Source organism: Bos javanicus, chromosome 5, assembly GCF_032452875.1.
Source record: "Bos javanicus breed banteng chromosome 5, ARS-OSU_banteng_1.0, whole genome shotgun sequence".
In the NCBI taxonomy this organism is placed as follows: domain Eukaryota; kingdom Metazoa; phylum Chordata; class Mammalia; order Artiodactyla; family Bovidae; genus Bos; species Bos javanicus.
Genome location: NC_083872.1, coordinates 47863937 through 47884630, shown reverse-complemented (window position 1 = coordinate 47884630; position 20694 = coordinate 47863937). Strand labels below are relative to the sequence as shown.

Here is a 20694-nt window from a genome sequence, read left to right as displayed (position 1 = left end):
CTCTGCACCCCCTTAGAAATTTCTCCACTAGGTCAGTGGAGAAAAGTCCACCCAAGGGGCTCAATGAGAATCAGCCTTCATTCCGCTCGGCAAGCCATGCATGCAGTCTGACTTCCGGTTATTTTCAACTTGAGGAAGGGATGTTTTTCTCTTTCTCTGGCCCCATCTCCATACCACCCCCCAAAGAGTACCTTTTCCTACTTCTTTGAAGGTTTAGTCCAGGCTAATAGCACCCTGGGCTTCCCTGGTGGCTCAGAGGTAAAAAATCTGCCTGTCAATGTAGGAGATGCAGGTTCGATTCCTGGGTTGGGAAGATCCCCTGGAGAAGGAAATGGCAATGGACTCCAGTATTCTTGCCTGGGGAAATCCCATGGACAGAGGAGCCTGGCGGGCTACAGTCCAAGCACCCCAATGGGAAGATAATTCAATCAACAAGGCACTTGCTTTTTCATGGTGTCAGGTAATCTTCGTTCAAAGGGTGCCCACAATCAAGACACAAGTACAATTACCAGTCTCTGCTCTGAGTAAAGTGACTCTTCTAATCACCATTTCTCCTTTTAAGTGTTTCGAAACTGGAGTGTGGGTTTAGCAGCAAACATTGAATGGACTATCAGGGTCACTGAATTCACACACACAAAGGTGCCTGAGATGGGAGCATCCACCATTCCCACAATTCCATACCGTCAGGCTGCAGGCTCCTCTGCCACATTTTCACGTCACAAGCTCATTTTGGGTGTCTTATAACGCCCAGGACACCATCTAGTTCTGAGCACCTTATTTTGTTTGGCACCAATTTGGAAGAAGAGTGAAGCCACATGGGAAATGCGCTTAGTGCCACTATAGAGGGAAATGAGTAAAGTGAAGGAGAAAAGAAGCAGCCCGTTTGCTAGGTCAAGCGGGTCTAGCATAGTCTGTGATCTGCGGTCTCTCCATTCACACACTGCCACACAAATGTTCCAACCAGCCCAGCCACTGCCACTCACGGTGCTAAGTGCATGATGCCTTTAAAGAGAGATCTATTTTCAGCACACTTTTAAAAACGTCAGCTATAACAACTTGCATAGCCAATTTACCGTCATGATCTTTGCTGACTGCTTTCAGTATAGGAGGGATGGGGAGACAAGCCTTTTGCATTGCTGGGCTGCCAAGGAATCTTCCTTTGAAGAGACTGCTTCACTCCAGAAGGAAAAACGACTCTCTTCTACACTTGCTATTTCTCTATCCTGTTGTTTAATCACTCAGCCATGTCTGACTCTTTTGCAGCCCCATAGACTGTAGCCTGCCAGGGCCCTTTATTCATGGGGATTCTCCAGGCAAGAATTCTAGACTGGATTGTCATTTCCTCCTCCAGGGGATCTTCCTGACCCAGGGATTGAATCTTCTTCATTGGCAGGAGGGTTCTTTACCACTGAGCCACCTAGGAAGCCCTTCCCTATCCTGTAGATGGGGAAAAATAAATGCTAAGACATGCTATTGTGTGAGGGGCTAAAAAAGAGCAAAAATACAACACATAGCAGGCATTCATTGTTACCCTTTCCCTTTGGTGTTGAAGGAAGGTGAGTTACCCAGAACACTTGTTTTCCTGGGCAGCAGACTTTTAGAGAAGACGGGAAGGCAGTGTTCCTAAATAACTGAGAGAATCAGGAGGGGCCAGCCCTCCTCACGGTGCAGCAGAATTAGCAGTGACTATGCAGCGTCTGCAATTTAATCACCAAGGGAGTCCTTACAGCCTCCTAATGGTGTTTGTCAATTAGCCAATTAGGATATGTGACAGGTGGTGAAGCCTGATGTTTACCAGACAGACACATCAATTCAGGGTAACTGGATAAACTAACTTGTGGCAATAGGCTAAAGCTGGGTCCCCACCCTAAAATATCAGAAATGTCTTGACTTCTCTGTAAAGTCTGTAATGTCTCTTAATATGCTGGCATATTTGCACTCTCTCAGTACACTGCAATCTTCGACATCCTTCTGTATATGTTTCTTTCTGTGCTTTGGAATGCTTTCCCATCTTCCACCTTCCTGCAGAGTCAACACCTACATCTAGGAAGCATTTCCCATTCCTCTGTAGTGGGTTAGTGTCAGTCACTCAGTTGTGTCTGACTCTGCGACCCCAAGGACTGTAACCCATACGGTTCCCCCGTCTGTGGAATTCTCCAGGCAAGACTACTGGAGTGGGCTGCCATTTTCTTCTTCAGGGGATCTTCCCAACCCAGGAATCGAATCTGGGTCTCTTGCACTGCAGGCAGATTCTGTACTGTTTGAGCCACCAGAGAAGCCCTTAGTGGGTTAGGGTGCCCCCATCTCCAAAGACAGTCTAGTCTTGTGTCTGTCATTGTGCTAATCCCATTATCTTCCCACTGTTTCCTGGACTGTCTTCCCAGTAGACAATGTGCTCCTTGGAGATTTACAATACATTCTTTAAGTAAATAAATGCACAATCTATGTACTGAATGAATGAATCAATGAGTAATGAAAGAATGAACGCAGGATTGGAACAGGAATTCAGAATCCAACCTCCCACACAATCCTTTCTTTCACCATATCCTTTGTCAGCAGCAAAATAGCTACTTTTAATAGGTGGGTAAGGAGATGAGTCGGTGGTGGACAGGGAGGCCTGGCATGCTGCAATTCATGGGGTTGCAAAGAGTTGGACACGACTGAGCGCCTGAACTGAACTGAGGGAGACTAAAGTCTTTAGAGGAAAAGGAGAGTAGTTGGCCTGTTACCCCTTCTTAACCTGACATTTATCTGCTCTTCTGGGTAAGACAAATAACTTATCTCTAGTTAACAGATTACTAACTACAGATCTTCTCTGTAAGAAGAATGGAGTGAGACAGTTACTAACTATACCTCCTTATGTATTAACTGCAACAAAAAGCAAGTTCTACAAAAGAAAACCAGAGAAACCTCCCTTCCATTGATTTCGTTGGCCCTGGGCTCCACAGGTACTGTCACCTACCCCTGCCTTGTTTAAACTCTGCCAGCAACTTGAACTCAGCTTTGTTTGCAACTGTGAGTTTTCATCCATGAAGCAAAGTGAGGCAACCGCCTTAGCAGAGATGAAACATAGCCAGGCCTTATCTTGTCCTGACCAAGGACATCTAAATTATGTCTCAAGAGAAGTTTACACTCCGTGAATAACATAACCATCTACTGAGAAATCTGTAATTGATGATTAATCCTTCCAACATCAGTGTAGCTAGGAGTGTACAGCATTTAGAAAATGTTTTCCCCTTCCAATCAAGTTGAAATAACAGATCAACTCATCGAAGCTCCACTTGACACTAGAACCTCAAGCTTCTGCAGGAAGATTTTGGCCATAAATACATCTGTGATCAATTCACTACTTGAAAGCCAATGTTCTCTGTTTTATGAGATCACCTCTCAAAGATCATGTTTTGAGAACCATCGGTGTCTGATGATCTGCCCTTAAGCTCTGGCTTTTTTCCTCGGCTGAGCCCACAGTGGAGTGTCATGATCATGCTCAAATCAGGGCACTCATGCTGAGCAGAATGGCTATGAAACATGACCCCCAAGGGAAGAGAAGAGAGTTTCCTGACCTTGTGCAGCTCCACGGGAGTTGGGGACATGATCTCCTTTATTTCCTGCTTCATTTTTCTCAGGGTGACAGATTTTCTGCCCACATCTGAGGGCAGAGTGTTGCTGCGAGTGGTCTGGCTATAGTGTGGCCGGGAGCTGCTCCGTTCCTGGAAGCTGGCCTGTCGCCCCAGCTGACTGCGAGATGAAGGGGCCTCGTGATTCAAACTCATCGTGCTCCCCGACATGATCGTTGCCTGCGGCAGTGACAATTTTCAGAAACAATTAAGCCATCGAGTAAGAGGAAGGTTTGGCTGCTCAACATGAAGCACATTTCTCCTTCTGCTCAGTCAAAATACAGTCTCTTCAGGGCATAGCCAAAGGCTGGAGAATGGAGGTACTGATTGCACCATGAAAGTCTGGGAAAATGCTTCGCAAGTGACATTTACAATGCACATAACAAATCCAATTTAAGTACTTAAGCCATTGAGTTTATTTAAGCAAATACCACCCCTGGCAGTTTGGAGGCACACTGAAGAGCTCTAACATCTGCTTACTGCAAACTACATTTTTAAGCAGAAACTTTCCACTGAATAGGGCTCTAAAGATGGGACTTATCAGGCAACCTTCAATATATCTTACAGAAATGAACTAAGAACTTCTTACTGGAGATCAGGCAGCCCCTATTGGCAATGGCACCTCCAGCCCCACCCGTAGGTAACAACAGGCTGAAATGAGGCTACTGATACAAAAGCGAGGGCTCCTACTCAATGTTGCCTGCCTAGCTTTGGTGTACTGTCTTCTCTTTGGCCACGTGGCCACCCTGAGAAGTCAGTAGATGAGTTAGGTCTCCACATTACTTGGTGTAGGTCATTGTTTCTTAGAAATGACCCATGTGTAAGATCCTCAAAGAGACGTGCTACTGGAATCAACCCTTTGCTCAAAAGCAAAGGGACTTGAATTTTACCAGTGAATTGAAAAGTGGTCAGTTTCAAATATATTGTCCTGTATAATACACAACAAATGGCAAGATTAGCTCTCAAAAATGACTGAGTCTCAGAAGTGGAAGAAAAAAAAAGCATTTGAAACCAATATCATGTTGGGAATGTTCATTTCTCATGGTTGGATGCTAAAATTCTGCAAATATGCCTGTAGCCAGCTCTGTATTCTTCCATATAACAGTTACATAATGGTATACCAGCATCAGCGAATCTGCCCGAAAAAAATTCCGCATGCCATATGACTGGCTACACCATGATCTAGTGGTTTATATTGATACTGATGCTAAAGGTAACAGAAGTGTAATGTGAGTCCTTTGAATGTATGCACACATTTAACAACTTTATGAGTTAAGTGCTGTTATTCCTCCTAATTTATAGGAGAGGAATCTAAGGCACAAAGAGACTGACCTACCCAAGGTCCCATAGGTAGTAAATGAGCTAAGCACACCATCTAAAATTACTGCTCAGGAGGGAACACTGCAAAGTGAGTAGAGTTTTTATTTGTTACCTCACTAGGATTTTATAATTCCAAGCTTCACCTGGTGTTCAGCTATATACATGCCACTAACAAGATTTCTAAATGACAGCCAAGTATTGGCACACAGGTATGTAGAAAAGAAACAAAATAAGTGAACTTACGAATACCTTGACTACATCAGTTATCTTAATGATAATTTTGAAAAAAAGAAGTTAGAAAAAAAAAAAGAAAAAAAGAAGTTAGAGTGTTAATATGTGCTAAGTACCATATATGTGTGTGTATATGTAGAATACCATTAAATACTTATAATAACTCTATATGATAAAGTATTGTACTTATTATACCTCCTCATTTCACTTAGGAAGGGGATGCCTGGATCAATGAAGCAACTTGCCCAAGAGTCTGGGATTGCAACCCTAGCAATGTCTCCAAAACCTTTATTCTTGCCTACTAGGCTATATTGATTCTCAGTCGAGTATGAAGTTGAAACATTTAAAATTGGCTTTTTTAGTAAATTAAAAAAACCTTATTATTTATCCAGTGTGAATTATCCATATCATGGTTTATTTCAGATAAATTTCCTTTAATTGAAACCTTTTTATTACTAGCTTGTTGGTAACATGGGACATCCTTTTATTTTATGGTACTTAACTCACATATATCATTCCTTGTTTAATGTGCTGTTCCTGAAACCATTAGACGATTATTTTCTTGCTGTGGTGAGCATCCACCTATTGTTTTTACCTACTTAGACTAGTTATTTGCTTTGTTAACATTTATTTTTCATACTCATTTTTCATTAGACTGGCAGGAAGCACATTGGAAATCAAATGATCACTACAGCGGGAGACAACTGTTCTACTTTGATAAGCCTTAGCCATAACAGAAGTTATAATCTGATCTAGAAATGATTCTGATGGAAGCAATGACATAGTATCAAAAGGTCTTCAGATCACATTTTCAAAGGATGAATTGATGGCTTTGTTTAAAGTGAATATCAACTGAATTAGTGACATCCCTGCAGGAATATTAAAATTAAAACACAAATATAAAACTAAAAAGAAAGTAATTATTTAAAGTTTCTTAAGACTTGTTTTTGCTTCACGAGTATGTACCACCGATTTTCATTTTGCACAATTTGTAATTTATACATTTTCAAAATCATCAGTGAGATAACCGATGTGCATACAGCTTAGAAGGAGTATGTCCAAAAGTTCCCTATTTGACATTTAGTTAAACATTCTTCTTATGTTATACTAAGGAAAAAATAGTTAAGACAGTATTCATTACTCAAAGAAGTAGCAAAAAAATAATTTCTATTGAGCATTCATTAAGTGCCATGTTCTGTGTTGTGTCATATAAGCATTAGTCATTATAATCCCTGTATTTTAAAGAAGAAATAACCGATAAAAGAGATTAAGTAACTTGTCTAAAATCTTAGTTTGAATTTCTCTCTCTTGTTAAAACTGTACGTTTTTCAGCCCTAAAGCTGAACCTAAATTATTGCTAGCAATGGGGAAAATGACTAGTATAATTTTCATTTTCATTTCAATTGTAATCATTTTTTATCTTAGCTAATCTTCTACATTTGTTACATTTATAGTGTGCTTTAACTTTTAATGCTAGATATAAATTTCATATGCAGGAACCTAGCTCCAATAATATTTTTGGCATAGTAGCACTTGAAATCAAGGGATCAGAGTTCATTCAAACTAATAAGTGAATATTCCTTGTGCTAAAAGTGTGAATAAGACTCTAATTTATGGATTTGTCAATCATTCTTTCTAGTTGAAAAATTTATTTCTTTTTGACTATTAAATTCAACCCATTCTTTTTTTTTCCTGGATATGTAATTTCAAGGGCCACACCTGCCTGAAGTGATGTTAGAAAAAATCTATTGGCTGTTGCAACATAAATTCTATACTGAAGGATGTTGTTTTCATCAGGTAACTCAATTTCTGGGTGAAAACACAACCTGACTGTATTACTTTTTACATCATCTTCACTTTGTTAATACCTAATGTAGAAGAAGCTATGAGAAGAAAAATGGGTTCTTCAAATGAGATTTCAAAATGAAAAATGCAAAAGGCATATAAGCCAAAACATGCTTTTAAAAGCCGTACTATGTTAAAAAAATGTGAACTGAGATCTTTATTCAATTTGGTACAATGCTGATCATTCTCCATACAGGAAGTGGTAAAAGTTTAAATAAGCTACCTGATACTTAAGCATTCTATATTTTTTGAAAGTTGCATGAAAACGAATCAGTTGCTAACATCTTAATTTATTTACATTTTGTAGGAGTATCCATCTCCAGGTCCTTTAACTGTGCTCTGAAGTTGAAATTCATGCCAGGTAATACCATGATGTTTACAAATTCAAACTAATATTTTTCTTTATAATTCTCTTTGCAGATTCACAAACATTGGAGTCACATAAAATATCCACACATGCAACTGAGAAGCAAAATAATATAAAGATGAGTCATCATTTTAGAACTGCAAGAGTTCCGCCCAGTTAGGCCATTCACATTCCTTATGGTGACTTGGGGACCTCATACGACATCAAAATAAAAACGAGACTTTTGCCACTTTCTTTTTTACAGCTCAGAAAATTTAAAAGAACATAAAAGGAAACAGTCCAGGACTTCCCAGACCAAAGTGTGAACACTGTCAGCAAATTTACGGCTTTGATTAAAGAACTCCCCAGGAGTTCTGCTATTATACTCCATCTCTCTGCAAGTCCTTGAATTCACACTAAGTTAGCACAGAAGCAGGATTTGCAATTAACAGCAATGTACTCTGTAATATTTTGGCTGCTGATCAAACAGACTGGCCTTTTTTCTACCAGCCGCATTGTCATCTACTTTAAGGGCAAAATGAAGTAAAATCAAATTTCCTCTTATGTTCCTCTTCACGATCAAATTAACGTCTCTACCAGGTACAAATGAAAACATGCCAAAGAAACCTTTCTAAAGCAAATCAGAGAATGAGAGACGCCACTGCTGAGACTGAGCTCGCCTGAGCGATCCGGTGGCAAACAGGGGCAGTCAGGGTTAGCAAGGAGCGATGGCAGAGAAGCCACAGGTCAGTAAGCTCAGGGTGGGGGCAGAAAGGGGAAAGAAATACTTGTAACTGCATTGGATAAAATCAAATCACTGTCCGAAAGGCAAGGGGGCAGGGAAGGCAGCTTCACAAGCAAAAATATAAACAGAAAGGGTAGCTACCAAGAGATTCATGTTTCTCAAAGACACACGCCTGTCAGCTTTCTCCTGTGGAAAGGGGTTAAAGCTTTTAAATGAACTGGTGTGACCAATGCCAACTCAAAAGGACCAAAAAAAATGAATGTAGAAACAATGAGAGTAAGTGGCAGGACCGAGGCTACCTCGAGTTCTCTCAGAATCCCGGATTGTCCACAGGTTTCCAGATCCTCCAGCGCTTGGGACCAGAAGTTCTCCTCTTGCTCGGCCTCGGTACTGTCGGGAGCCCCTGTGAAACTGCTGTCCAAAAGCACAGTCTTGGTTAAGACCTTGCCAGATATATATGTATATATCCATTTATATACATGTGTGTGTGTGTGTTCAGTCACTCAGTCATATCCAACTCTTTGCAATCCTATGGACTGTAGCCCACCAGGCTCCTTGTCCATGGGATTCTCCAGCCAAGAACACTGGAGTGGGTTGCCATTTTCTTTTCTAGGGGATCTTCCCAACCACAGGAATTGAACCTGAATCTCCTGCGGGCAGATTCTTTGCACCATTTGGGAAGCCCAAATACATACGTGTGTGTGTGTGTGTGTGTGTGTGTGTGTGTGCGCACATGTGTGTCATGCTGTGCTAAACTGCTTCAGTTGTGTCCAATTCTTTGTGACCCCAGGGGCTGTAGACTGCCAGGCTCCTCTGTCCATGGGATTCTCTAGGCACAAATACCAGAGTGGGTGGCCATGCCCTCCCCCAGGCGATCTTCCTGACCCAGGGATTGAACCCTCATCTCTTATGTCTTCTGCATTGGCAGGTGGGTTCTTTACCACTAGCACCACACCTGGGAAGCCTATATATATACACATCTATTTGGATCCAGAATCTCCCTCCCCTTCATCTCACACACAAAATAGAGATTCATTTTGGATCTGGCTTTCTTTCAGTTGTGGCCTCCAAGTCAGGCCAGTTCTAACAGAAAGACACTGTAGGGCATTAAAAATGTCTCAAAGACTGGAAAGACCATGGTCTTCCTAACTGAGTTCACGGATATTGCTGAGTGAGTTGCGTCAACATGGCACTGGTGGGGATATCTTTCAGCTACCCTATCTGAAGGGAAGAAGAAATCAAACTGTTCCTTGAGAGAGAAAAACGTTTTCCCCGTACATCAGTATAGATCAGTTAAATGCTATCAGATTTATGAGTTTCCTTAAAATCTTTTGGTAAGGAACACACTGCTAAAATAGAGTCTCAGTTAAAAATATCAAATCCTCAGTTAAAAAAAATTTTTTTTTCATGTAATTTTATGTGAAGCTGGGCTTCTGTGGTGGCTCAGATGGTAAAGAATCCACGTGCAATGCCTGAGATCTGAGTTTGATCCCTCAGTCGGGAAGATCACCTGGAGAAGGAAATGGCAACCCACTCCAGTATTCTTGCCTGGAGAATCCCATGGACAGAAGAGCCTGGCAGGCTACAGTCCCTGGGGTCGCAAAGAGTTGGATACAACTGAGCGACTAACACACACACACACACACACACACACACAGTGTGAAACCACCTTCTAAGTGAAAGGAGAGGGAACCAGTCACAGAGTGAGGGCATGGTTTATAGAAGGAGATTTTCCTCATGTACTACTGTTGTTCTCATTTGGGGAAACGTGTGTGTGGTAGAGCCCAGATTCCTGCTGGGCAGGCTCAAGTCTTTGAATCAGCCATGGGGCCAGCATGGACAGTGACAGTGGCTTCATGAACCCTTCCAACATGAGCAGGAGGTGCCACAGGAAGTACAGAAGTCCACATCCAGCCCAAATGACCCGGAAGCAGTTGGGACAGGGCAGCACTTGGTGAAAACCTTACCCACTGACGGTGGACCGGTCCCACTCTTCATTACTTAGTCCCACATCTGGGTAAGTCTGGCTTCGAGGCTTAGTGACTGGGGACAAACTGCCTCTTGGTTTGGGACTTCTCCAGTCATAGGTGTTGAAGTTGTAGCCTGAGGCCTGAAAGCCAGTGCCTGCAATGAAAACAAGGCATTCATTATCTAGTAACTTGTCTTTTTTCTGTAGTTTCCATTTGTTTATTCAAGGGGTCTGACTTTAACTGAATTTGGGATCATTAAGGCCATCAAGACAACACTTAATTCTTACATTAAAGACACACTCATGTCTAATCCCAATTGATTATATACAGGGCTCCTGCCCTCCCCTGTCCAGCTGAGAAATCTGTTAGGAGGGGGGATATATCAAAACCTGTATCCAGCCCTTTCTAGAGCAAGCTCCAGGAGGTCAAAACCCTGACTTGCCTGCCCAGATACCCTGTGTCCACCTGCAGGGTGCAAGAGGGCTTCTTACCCAAGTCTGTCTTTCTGGGAGTGGAATCTGCCACCAGAGGTGGGTTCTAGGTCCAAGGAGTCACCAAGGGGTGCTGGTTGCAGGGTGTGGACCGAGCACAGAAAAACTGGCTGGGGCCCACAGATGTTAGGCATGGGGCTGAGGATTACTTCATCTGCACTATTAGTAGAGGGGTAGATTAACTATAGCAACAGCAATGATACTAAACCCAGAGCAGGCGTTAACTATGCACCCAGAGCTTCATTAAGTCCTTTACTTGGGGCTTCCCTGGTGGCTCAGTGGTAAAGAATCCGCCTGCCAATGCAGGAGACATGGGTTCGATCCCCGATCTGGGAAGATCCCACATGCCATGGCGCAACTGATCTCATGCGCAGTAACTATTGCGCTTTGCCCTAGAGCCCGTGCTCTGCAATAAGAGAAGCTACCACAATGAGAAGCCTGTGCACTGCAGCTGGAGTGTAGCCCCTATTTTGCCATAACTAGAGAAAAGCCTGCGCAGCAATGAAAACCCAGCACAGCCAAAAATAAATAAATAAATAAAATGATTAAAAGTCCTTCATTTGTATCACCTTATTGATTCTGCATAATTATCTTTGAAGGTAGGTATTTGTTATTTTCATTTGAGGACCTAGTTGGTACTTGCAAACCTTCCCGGGGGTTCCAGTCCTAATTTTAGGAGAATCAGATCCTCCCATTCCACAGGCAGGTCTTCCTAAAACGACCTCACTGAGAAAGCTCTGGGGGGAGAGGGGGATGTCTAAGATCAGTCAAGGCTCCCTTCTTACTTCCCAATTCACAGTTGTTTTCCTGCCCCTTTACAAATGAGAGGCATATTTCTCATCCATATCAAATCTTTGAACAAGCTTGACCGTGGGATATAAAAGCTCCCAGACATCAGTCGAGAGATAGATAATTAGGGAAAGGCTTGGTCCTGAGGGAAGGTCTTGGAGCGGAGCCTTATTTCAACCAGGCACCAACTCAGTGCAAAGCTTTTAACCCCTCTCATCCATCTATCTCCCTGCGTCTCAGAATTAGAATTCAGGACAGTTGTCAGGGTAAGGAGGTGCACATTCTGATGTTTATTTGACCTGCAAAACAAAGACTGACTTCCTTTCTGAAGGGACTTAAGTCTGATTAGCTTGATGAGAAAGTGAGGAATGGTTTTGACAATCAGGTTATATAATAGACAATTTCCTACAAATATGAGCTAAATCTGTGGCTTCATATTTTGACAAGAATATATTTAAAGCATATTTACCACAGACTAGAAATCACGTTTTTTTTGTATGTATCATAATTTGGGGAGGGAAAAGTTAGGATGACAACCTTTAAGTGTGAGGTAGGGTCTGCTGTAACCACCGTACGTGACTTCTGCTTACGTGTGTGTGTGCTCTGTGTTCAGTCGCTAAGTCATGTCTGACTTTTTGTGACCCCATGGACTGTAGCCTGCCAGGCTCCTCTGTCCATGGGATTTTCCAGAAAAGAATCCTGGAGTGGGTTGCCGTTTCCTCCTCCAGGGGATCTTCCTGACCCAGGGATTGAACTTGCGTCTCCTGTGTTTCCTGCACAGGCAGGTGGATTCTTTACCACTGAGCCACCTGGGAAGCCCACATGTGTGTACCGGGTTGCAATATAACACTTATTTCTTACTGTGCTTAAAACACATCATCTAGCAAACAGGCCTAGAGCCACAAGTTCACGTTCATTTAAATGACCCAACAACATGAGATGACAATCTGCATGCCATTCCTTTGTTTCGTCTCCCCCCTTCACTTTCCCTCTACTGGTTTAGTACCATAATGCTATCCTTACTATTAGTTAGAGCCCAGAGAAAGCGGGACGTCCAAGGATAATGCTGTTTGATCAAGAGGATTTAACCTCCACCATACAGGAAAGCCCACAGCCGCATCATGGAAATACCCGATGCATCTCCTGTTTTAGGAAACCAAGCATCAGAAGTCCTCAGCGCAGAGGCAATATTTACAGTTCCATATCTCATTTTCTTTCCTGGGTAACTTGCAAGTGTGGCTAGACATTTGGGGAGAAGTTTTGCATGATGAATGTTCAGTTTTCTGTCCAAAGTGTTGAATTACGGGAACCCTTGAGTCTCTTCTTAAAGGGGAGTGATGGGGCAACACTACATTTCACCTGCTCCCTCTGCCAGGCTATCCATCTTCTGAAGCAAATAAGTGAAAGAGAGAAAGTGAAGTCGCTCAGTTGTGTCCGACTCTTTGCGACCCCGTGGACTGTAGCCCACCAGGCTCCTCTGTCCATGGGATTCTCCAGGCAAGAATACTGGAGTGGGTTGCCACTTCCTTCTCCAGGGGATCTTCCCAACCCAGGGATGGAACCCGGGTCTCCTGCATTGGAGGCAGACACTTTAACCTCTGAGCCACCAGGGAAGCAAATAAACTGATGCCCAAATATGTGACATCTCTTAAAAAGAGTTAGGGGAAGTAAGTCCACACCTCACTTCCCCTAAAGGCTTTAAATTTGCTAAGAGCAAAATGCTAAATGGTGATGTCCTCCCAGGGGCATCCTTTTCTGACAGGCATTAACCCGTATGACGATTCAGTTCCCAAGGGAAATTCCAACATGTTTTAAACTGAGCAGATTAACTTTATGATTTTTCTTCCAATTGATGTTAAGTAGTTCTTGGTGATTTGAGCAAGATTGTAAGGATGGGCTTGAGCAGATATGAAGCATCATTACTAGGAAAATGCCCCTCCCTACAAAAAGGCATGTCTGTGTATATCAAAGAAGACTTGTCTTTGGACAAGTCTTCTTTGATTATCTAAAGGATTATCATGTTACAACAAAGCAGGGCATGAAAAGGGGATACACAATTCAAATATTTGGGGCTTAGGTATAAACTTAGAAGACCTGGTCTTGTCCATGCTATGCTAGCACAGAGAATGAAGTAAGAAAAACCCAGGTTTAAATCCCAGCTTTTCCACTTGCTTGCTCTGCAGTCTTGGCCAATTTGCCTCCATTTAAAACATGGATAGTGACACATGCTTCACCAGGTTGATATGAAAAATGAGGAGAATAATACACATAAACACTCATGGACATGCCTGGAACACAATGATGTTTTAATGAAACCTCATTTAATGTCTATTACTTTTATTATTTACTAAGCAACTCAATTTGTCAAGATCTCAGTCTCATTATAAAACAGGGAAAGAAGGAAATCAGCATTTCTGACTTAGTAAATGTTCCAGGGGCTTCCCAGGTATCTCTAGGGGTAAAGAACTCGCCTGCTAACGCAGGAGACATAAGAGACGTGGGTTTGATCCCTGGGTCAGGAAGATGCCCTGGAGGCGGACATGGCAACCCACTCCAGTATTCTTGCCTGGAGAATCCCATGGACAGGGGAGCTTGGTGGGCTACAGTCCATGGGGTTGCAAAGAGTTGGACACGACTGGAGTGACTTAGCCAGCATGCATGCACCAGCACCTCTAAGGCTTTCAGCAGGAGGAGCTGAAATGCAAAGATAATAAAACCAGGTTCTTGTCTTCAAAAAAATGCACAGTTTAGTATAGCTTTGGGAGAAAGAGGAGGAGAAACAGGCAGAGATAGGAAGTGAGAGTTCTATACGCATGTGAGAATTGTTACCCTTTCCATCTGAACACACTGATAGAAAAGAATAGAGATCTGTCTGGGGATCAGAAAGCAGGTCATGAAGGGTGCCAATGGAACGGCAACATAGGAGCTGGGACTTAGGCTAAGTGCGCATTCACCAGTGGAAGCACAGGGGAAGCTGAGCAGGAGAAGCGGAGCAGGAGGACTGAAGAGGTGCCCTCACGGTAGACCTTGCTGCCTAGGCTTATGGTCCGCCAGAGGGTGCCTGCTTCACTCTCAAGGCGTGAGCAGTAGTCCAGGGATCTTCTGGTCCCTCTAACCATCTGTACTTATTCCTCCCCAGAGGATGAGCATCGATTTACCCAATTGGTCCAGCTCTGGAAAAGAGCCCTGGGAATGTAACCCTGGGCCCTTTCCGGCTCTCCTCGGACTCATTCTCTCCCACTGCTGTAGCACCATGAGGTAAGCCAACCTGAGTTCCACTCCTGAGGCTCATTGAGCTCAAAGGTGGCAGGAGGCCAAGACTGCAGCTATGGCTGTGGCAGACTACTAGTTGCCTATCAAACATCCACTCTTCTTTTCATCTTTTTACCAGTTTTGAGGGTGCATATTTTGAGGGTGCTCAGGGAAAGACTTATTTCCTAGCCTCTCTTAAAGTTAAGTGTAATTTAACTATGTAAAAAGTTCTGGCCAATGACATGTAAATGAAACTTCTGGAAGGACTCCTTACAACCCTCTTTTCTGCTGCCCGGAATGTAGATGGAATGTAGAAGAAACAGCTGCAGCCCCAACAACTATCTTGGGCCATGGAGTGAACCCAAGGATGGAAACCAAGTGCTAGGCATATTAGAGAAGAAATACTTAAGAGCATGGGTCCTTCATGACACTGTGGAGTTATATACTAGCTCTGAAATGCCTATTTCTTTATGATTTAAGTCACTCTGATATCAGGGTTTTTAGTTCTATTCAACTAAGTCAAATCCAACTGACAAGCTGGGGTTACAGTTTGCTTCGTATATCTGAAAAGTGAAAGTGTTAGTCAATCAGTTGTGTCCAACTCTTTGTGACCCCTCTTGTCCATGGGATTTCCCAGGCAAAAATATAGGAGTGGGTCGTCATTCCTGTTTCAAGGGGATCTTCCCGACCAAGGGATTGAACCCGGGTCTCCTGCATTGCAAGCAGATTCTTTACTGTCTGAGTCACCAGGGAAGCCTTCATAGATCTGATTTCCCACTTATTAAAGTCCCAACATCAGACCTGGGGTGGGGTAGAGAAATAAGAATCCTGAGTCTGGCTGTACATTCAATTCAGCTTTTCTAAAAACTCCCAAGTCTGCCAAAAAATAAAAAGTAAAAAGTTGATATTTTAATCCACTGCTGACTCCAGTTTCTATTTCCCAACAGATTTAGAACTGATTAAGGCAGGGATTGTTTAACATTGAAACATCTAGTGCTGTCAAGTACTAAAAACCAAAGCTTGCTTAGAGAAGAGTGAAAAATTCAAGATGCAGAGTACAAGATACTGCAAGGGACTATCAGGAGATGAAATCCATAAAACAGTTGGGGACTAGAATGAAAATAACTCGGTGTTTTAAACTAAGGATTTTTGGCATCATCTAAAACAGGGAATCATCAAAAGAGGTTTTTTGTTTTGTTTTGTTTTGTTTCTTTGCTTTTAGAGAGTGGCATTGTTTGAGAAGTGGCTGTGTAGGCACAGGAGGGCTGAGAGGAGATACTCCATGTTCAAGGTCAGGAGGGGTGGCGGTGAGGAGATACCCCTCGTCCAAGGCAAAGAGCAGCGGCTGCGCTTTGCTGGAGCAGCTGTGAAGAGAAACCCCACGTCCAAGGTAAGAGAATCCCAAGTAAGATGGTAGGTGTTGCGAGAGGGCATCAGAGGGCAGACACACTGAAACCATAATCACAGAAAACTAGTCAATCAAATCACATGGACCACAGCCTTGTCTAACTCAATGAAACTAAGCCATGCCGTGTGGGGCCACCCAAGACGGGTAGGTCATGGTGGAGAGGTCTGACAGAATGTGGTCCACTGGAGAAGGGAATGGCAAACCACTTCAGTATTCTTGCCTGGAGAACCCCATGAACAGTATGAAAAGGCAAAATGATAGGATACTGAAAGAGGAACTCCACAGGTCAGTAGGTGCCCAATATGCTACTGGAGATCAGTGGAGAAATAACTCCAGAAAGAATTAAGGGATGGAGCCAAAGCAAAAACAATACCCAGCTGTGGATGTGACTGGTGATAGAAACAAGGTCCGATGCTGTAAAGAGCAATATTGCATAGGAACCTGGAATGTTATGTTCATAAATCAAGGCAAATTGGAAGTGGTCAGACAGGAGATGGCAAGAGTGAACGTTGACATTCTAGGAATCAGTGAACTAAATGGACTGGAATGGGTGAATTTAACTCAGATGACCATTATAGCTACCACTGTGGGCAGGAATCCCTTAGAAGAAATGGAGTAGCCATCATGGTCAACAAAAGAGTCCGAAATGCAGTACTTGGATGCAATCTCAAAAACGACAGAATGATCTCTGTTCGTTTCCAAGGCAAACCATTCAATATCACAGTAATGCAAGTCTATGCCCCAACCAGTAATGCTGAAGAAGCTGAAGTTGAACAGTTCTATGAAGACCTAACAAGACCTTTTAGAACTACCACCCAAAAAAGATGTCCTTTTCATTATAGGGGACTGGAATGCAAAAGTAGGATGTCAAGAAACACCTGGAGTAACAGGCAAATTTGGCCTTGGAATATGCAATAAAGCAGGGCAAAGGCTAATAGAGTTTTGCCAAGAGAACGCTCTGGTCATAGCAAACACCCTCTTCTAACAACACAAGAGAAGACTCTACACATGGACATCACCAGATGGTCAACACCAAAATCAGATTGATTATATTCTTTGCAGCCAAAGATGGGGAAGCTCTATACAGTCAGCAAAAACAAGACCAGGAGCTGACTGTGGCTCAGATCATGAACTCCTTATTGCCAAATTCAGACTTAAATTGAAGAAAGTAGGGAAAATCACTAGACCATTCAGGTATGACCTAAATCAAATCTGTTATGATTATACAGTGTAAGTGGCAAATAGATTTAAGGGACTAGATCTGATAGACAGAGTGCCTGATGAACTATGGCGGAGGTTCATGACATCATACAGGAGACAGGGATCAAGACCATCCCCATGGAAAAGAAATGAAAAAAAAACAAAATGGCTGTCTGGGGAGGCCTTACAAATAGCTGTGAAAAGAAGAGAAGTGAAAAGCAATGGAGAAAAGGAAAGATATATCCATTTGAATGCAGAATTCCAAAGAATAGCAAGGAGAGATAAGAAAGCCTTCTTCAGCGGTCAATGCAAAGAAATAGAGGACAACAACAGAATGGGAAAGACTAGAGATCTCTTCAAGAAAATTAGAGATACCAAGGGAACATTTCACGCAAAGATGGGCTCGATAAAGGGCAGAAATGGTATGGACCTAACAGAAGCAGAAGATATTAAGAAGAGGTGGCAAGAATACACAGAAGAACTGCACAAAAAAGATCTTCATGACCCAGATAATCACGATGGTGTGATCACTGACCTAGAGCCAGACATCCTGGAATGTGAAGGCAAGTGGGCCTTAGAAAGCATCACTACGAACAAAGCTAGTGGAGGTGATGGAATTCCAGTTGAGCTATTTCAAATCCTGAAAGATGATGCTGTGAAAGTGCTGCACTCAATATGCCAGCAAATTTGGAAAACTCAGCAGTGGCCACAGGACTGGAAAAGGTCAGTTTTCATTCCAATTCCAAAGAAAGGCAATGCCAAAGAATGCTCAAACTACCGCACAATTACACTCATCTCACACGCTAGTAAAGTAATGCTCAAAATTCTCCAAGCCAGGCTTCAGCAATATGTGAACCGTGAAATTCCAGATGTTCAAGCTGGTTTTAGAAAAGGCAGAGGAACCAGAGATCAAATTGCCAACATCCGCTGATGAAAAAAGCAAGAGAGTTCCAGAAAAACATCTATTTCTGCTTTATTGACTATGCCAAAGCCTTTGACTGTGTGGATCACAATAAAATATGGAAAATTCTGAAAGAGATGGGAATACCACATCACCTGACCTGCCTCTTGAGAAACCTATATGCAGGTCAGGAAGCAACAGTTAGAACTGGACATGGAACAACAGACTGGTTCCAAATAGGAAAAGGAGTACGTCAAGGCTGTATATTGTCACCCTGCTTATTTAACTTATATGCAAAGTACATCATGAGAAATGCTGGGCTGGAAGAAGCACACGCTGGAATCAAGATTGCTGGGAGAAATCTCAATAACCTCAGATATGCAGATGACACCACCCTTATGGCAGAAAGTGAAGAGGAACTAAAAAGCCTCTTGATGAAAGTGAAAGAGGAGAGTAAAAAAGTTGGCTTAAAGCTCAACATTCAGAAAACGAAGATCATGGCATCCGGTCCCATCACTTCATGGGAAATAGATGGGGAAACAGTGGAAACAGTGTCAGACTTTTATTTTTGGGGGCTCCAAAATCACAGTATATGGTGATTGCAGCCATGAAATTAAGACGCTTACTCCTTGGAAGGAAAGTTATGACCAACCTAGATAGCATACTCAAAACATTACTTTGCCAACAAAGGTCCGTCTAGTCAAGGCTATGGTTTTTCCAGTGGTCACGTATGGATGTGAAAATTGGACTGTGAAGAAAGCTGAGTGCCGAAGAATTGATGATTTGAACTGTGGCGTTGGAGATGACTCTTGAGAGTCCCTTGGACTGCAAGGAGATCCAACCAGTCCATTCTGAAGGAGATCAGCCCTGGGATTTCTTTGGAAGGAATAATGCTAAAGCTGAAACTCCAGTACTTTGGCCACCTCATGCGAAGAGTTGACTCATTGGAAAAGACTCTGATGCTGGGAGGGATTGGGGGCAAGAGGAGAAGGGGACGACAGAGTATGAGATGGCTGGATGGCATCACTGACTCGATGGATGTAAGTTTGAGTGAACTCTGGGAGTTGGTGATGGACAGGGAGGCCTGGTTTGCTGCAATTCATGGGGTCGCAAAGAGTTGGACACGACTGAGCAACTGAACTAATTTAACTGATTGTTTTAGTTTCTCTAAAGCTCACTGATAGTAATACAGAATGGTAAGATGCTCAAAGTAAGATGATCGAGGAAATACCTGTTTCAAGCCTGATGAAGCTTTATAACAAAGGCAATGGCGGTGAATGGAGAGATGAACGAAGCAGAGCAGCACCCTATGGTTCTTGGCACATCCCTCCCCGCCACCCCCATGTCCTCTGCCTGTCTTTTGTCTGTGGAAAACTGTAGTCAAAGAATAAGTTTAATCAGAGAAATGAGAACATGCAGAAACAAAGGAAAACAGTAAAAAGAGGCCAAACAATAATAATGTAGTCATTAAGCATCAATCCTTTGGCCCTCATTCTTCTTTATGGTCCAACTCTCATATCTGTACATGATTACTGGATTTGAACTGTGGTGCTGGAGAGGACTCTTGAGAGTCTCTTGGACACCGAGGAGATCAAATTAGTCAATACTAAAGGAACTCTGATGCTGGGAGGGATTGGGGGCAGGAGGAGAAGGGGATGACAGAGGATGAGATGGCTGGATGGCATCACTGACTCGATGGACGTGAGTCTGAGTGAACTCCGGGAGTTGGTGATGGACAGGGAGGCCTGGCATGCTGCGATTCATGGGGTTGCAAAGAGTAGGACACGACTGAGCGACTGATCTGATCTGAAAGGATATCAACCCTGAATATTCCTTGGAAGGACTGCTGCTGTAGTTGAAGCTCCAATACTTTGGCCACCTGACAAAGCCAACTCACTGGAAAAGACCCTGATGCTGGGAAAGATTGAAGGCAAGACAAGAAGGGGACAGCAGAGGAGGAGATGGTTGGATGGCTGACTCAACAGACATGAGCTTGAGCAAACTCCAGGAGACAGTGAAGGATAGGAAAGCCTGGAATGTTGCAGTCCACAGGGTCACACAGAGTCAGATGTGACTAAGTGACTGAACAACAACATTAAGCATAGTCAAGGACCTTTAGTTCCTTCTCAAGGGCTATAGATAATAACCTGAGCCATGTCCTGTGAGCTGTCTTATAGATACTGACACCCCCATCAGATGGAAAAAGTTAACTACATGATGACCAGACTATACCCATGACATAAGCTGCCACAATTCTGAGAATTGGCCTCAAAGAAATGGAAACAATCTGACCCTGGAACTGAAGACTAACTACCTAAAACAACCAAGATGACACTGGTCAGATGGCCGATGACCAATCTGAAGATGACAGTCAGAGCTGACTGTGCCGCTTCTGCATGTAGCACCCTCCCTCTGCCTAAAAGTTCTGGTCCCAGTGGTTGTTAGTGGAGGGGAGTTGGCCTTTGGACAGATATCCAACCTCACCCCCTCCAGTTGCCAGCATCTGACATAAAGCAAACTTTCCTTTCCACCAACCTGGCCTGTTTATTGGCTTTGAAGTGGCAAGCAGCCGGACCCCA

General features: G+C 43.1%; 1 protein-coding gene across 5 annotated transcripts in view; it reads right to left on the bottom strand.

The window, feature by feature from the left end:
* Positions 1-20694, bottom strand: part of GRIP1 (glutamate receptor interacting protein 1) — a 305928-nt gene that overhangs the window by 22176 nt on the left and 263058 nt on the right. For 3 of the 5 annotated variants that reach the window (XM_061416571.1, XM_061416572.1, XM_061416573.1), the window contains 3 exons: positions 10072-10228; positions 8404-8515; positions 3564-3797 (listed from right to left, as the gene is read on the bottom strand). In XM_061416571.1, the coding sequence (XP_061272555.1) occupies positions 3564-3797; positions 8404-8515; positions 10072-10228 (503 nt within the window). Of the gene's footprint in view, positions 1-3563; positions 3798-8245; positions 8291-8403; positions 8519-10071; positions 10229-20694 lie in introns of all 5 variants that reach the window. The other 2 variants (XM_061416574.1, XM_061416570.1) reach the window with 2 other exon arrangements.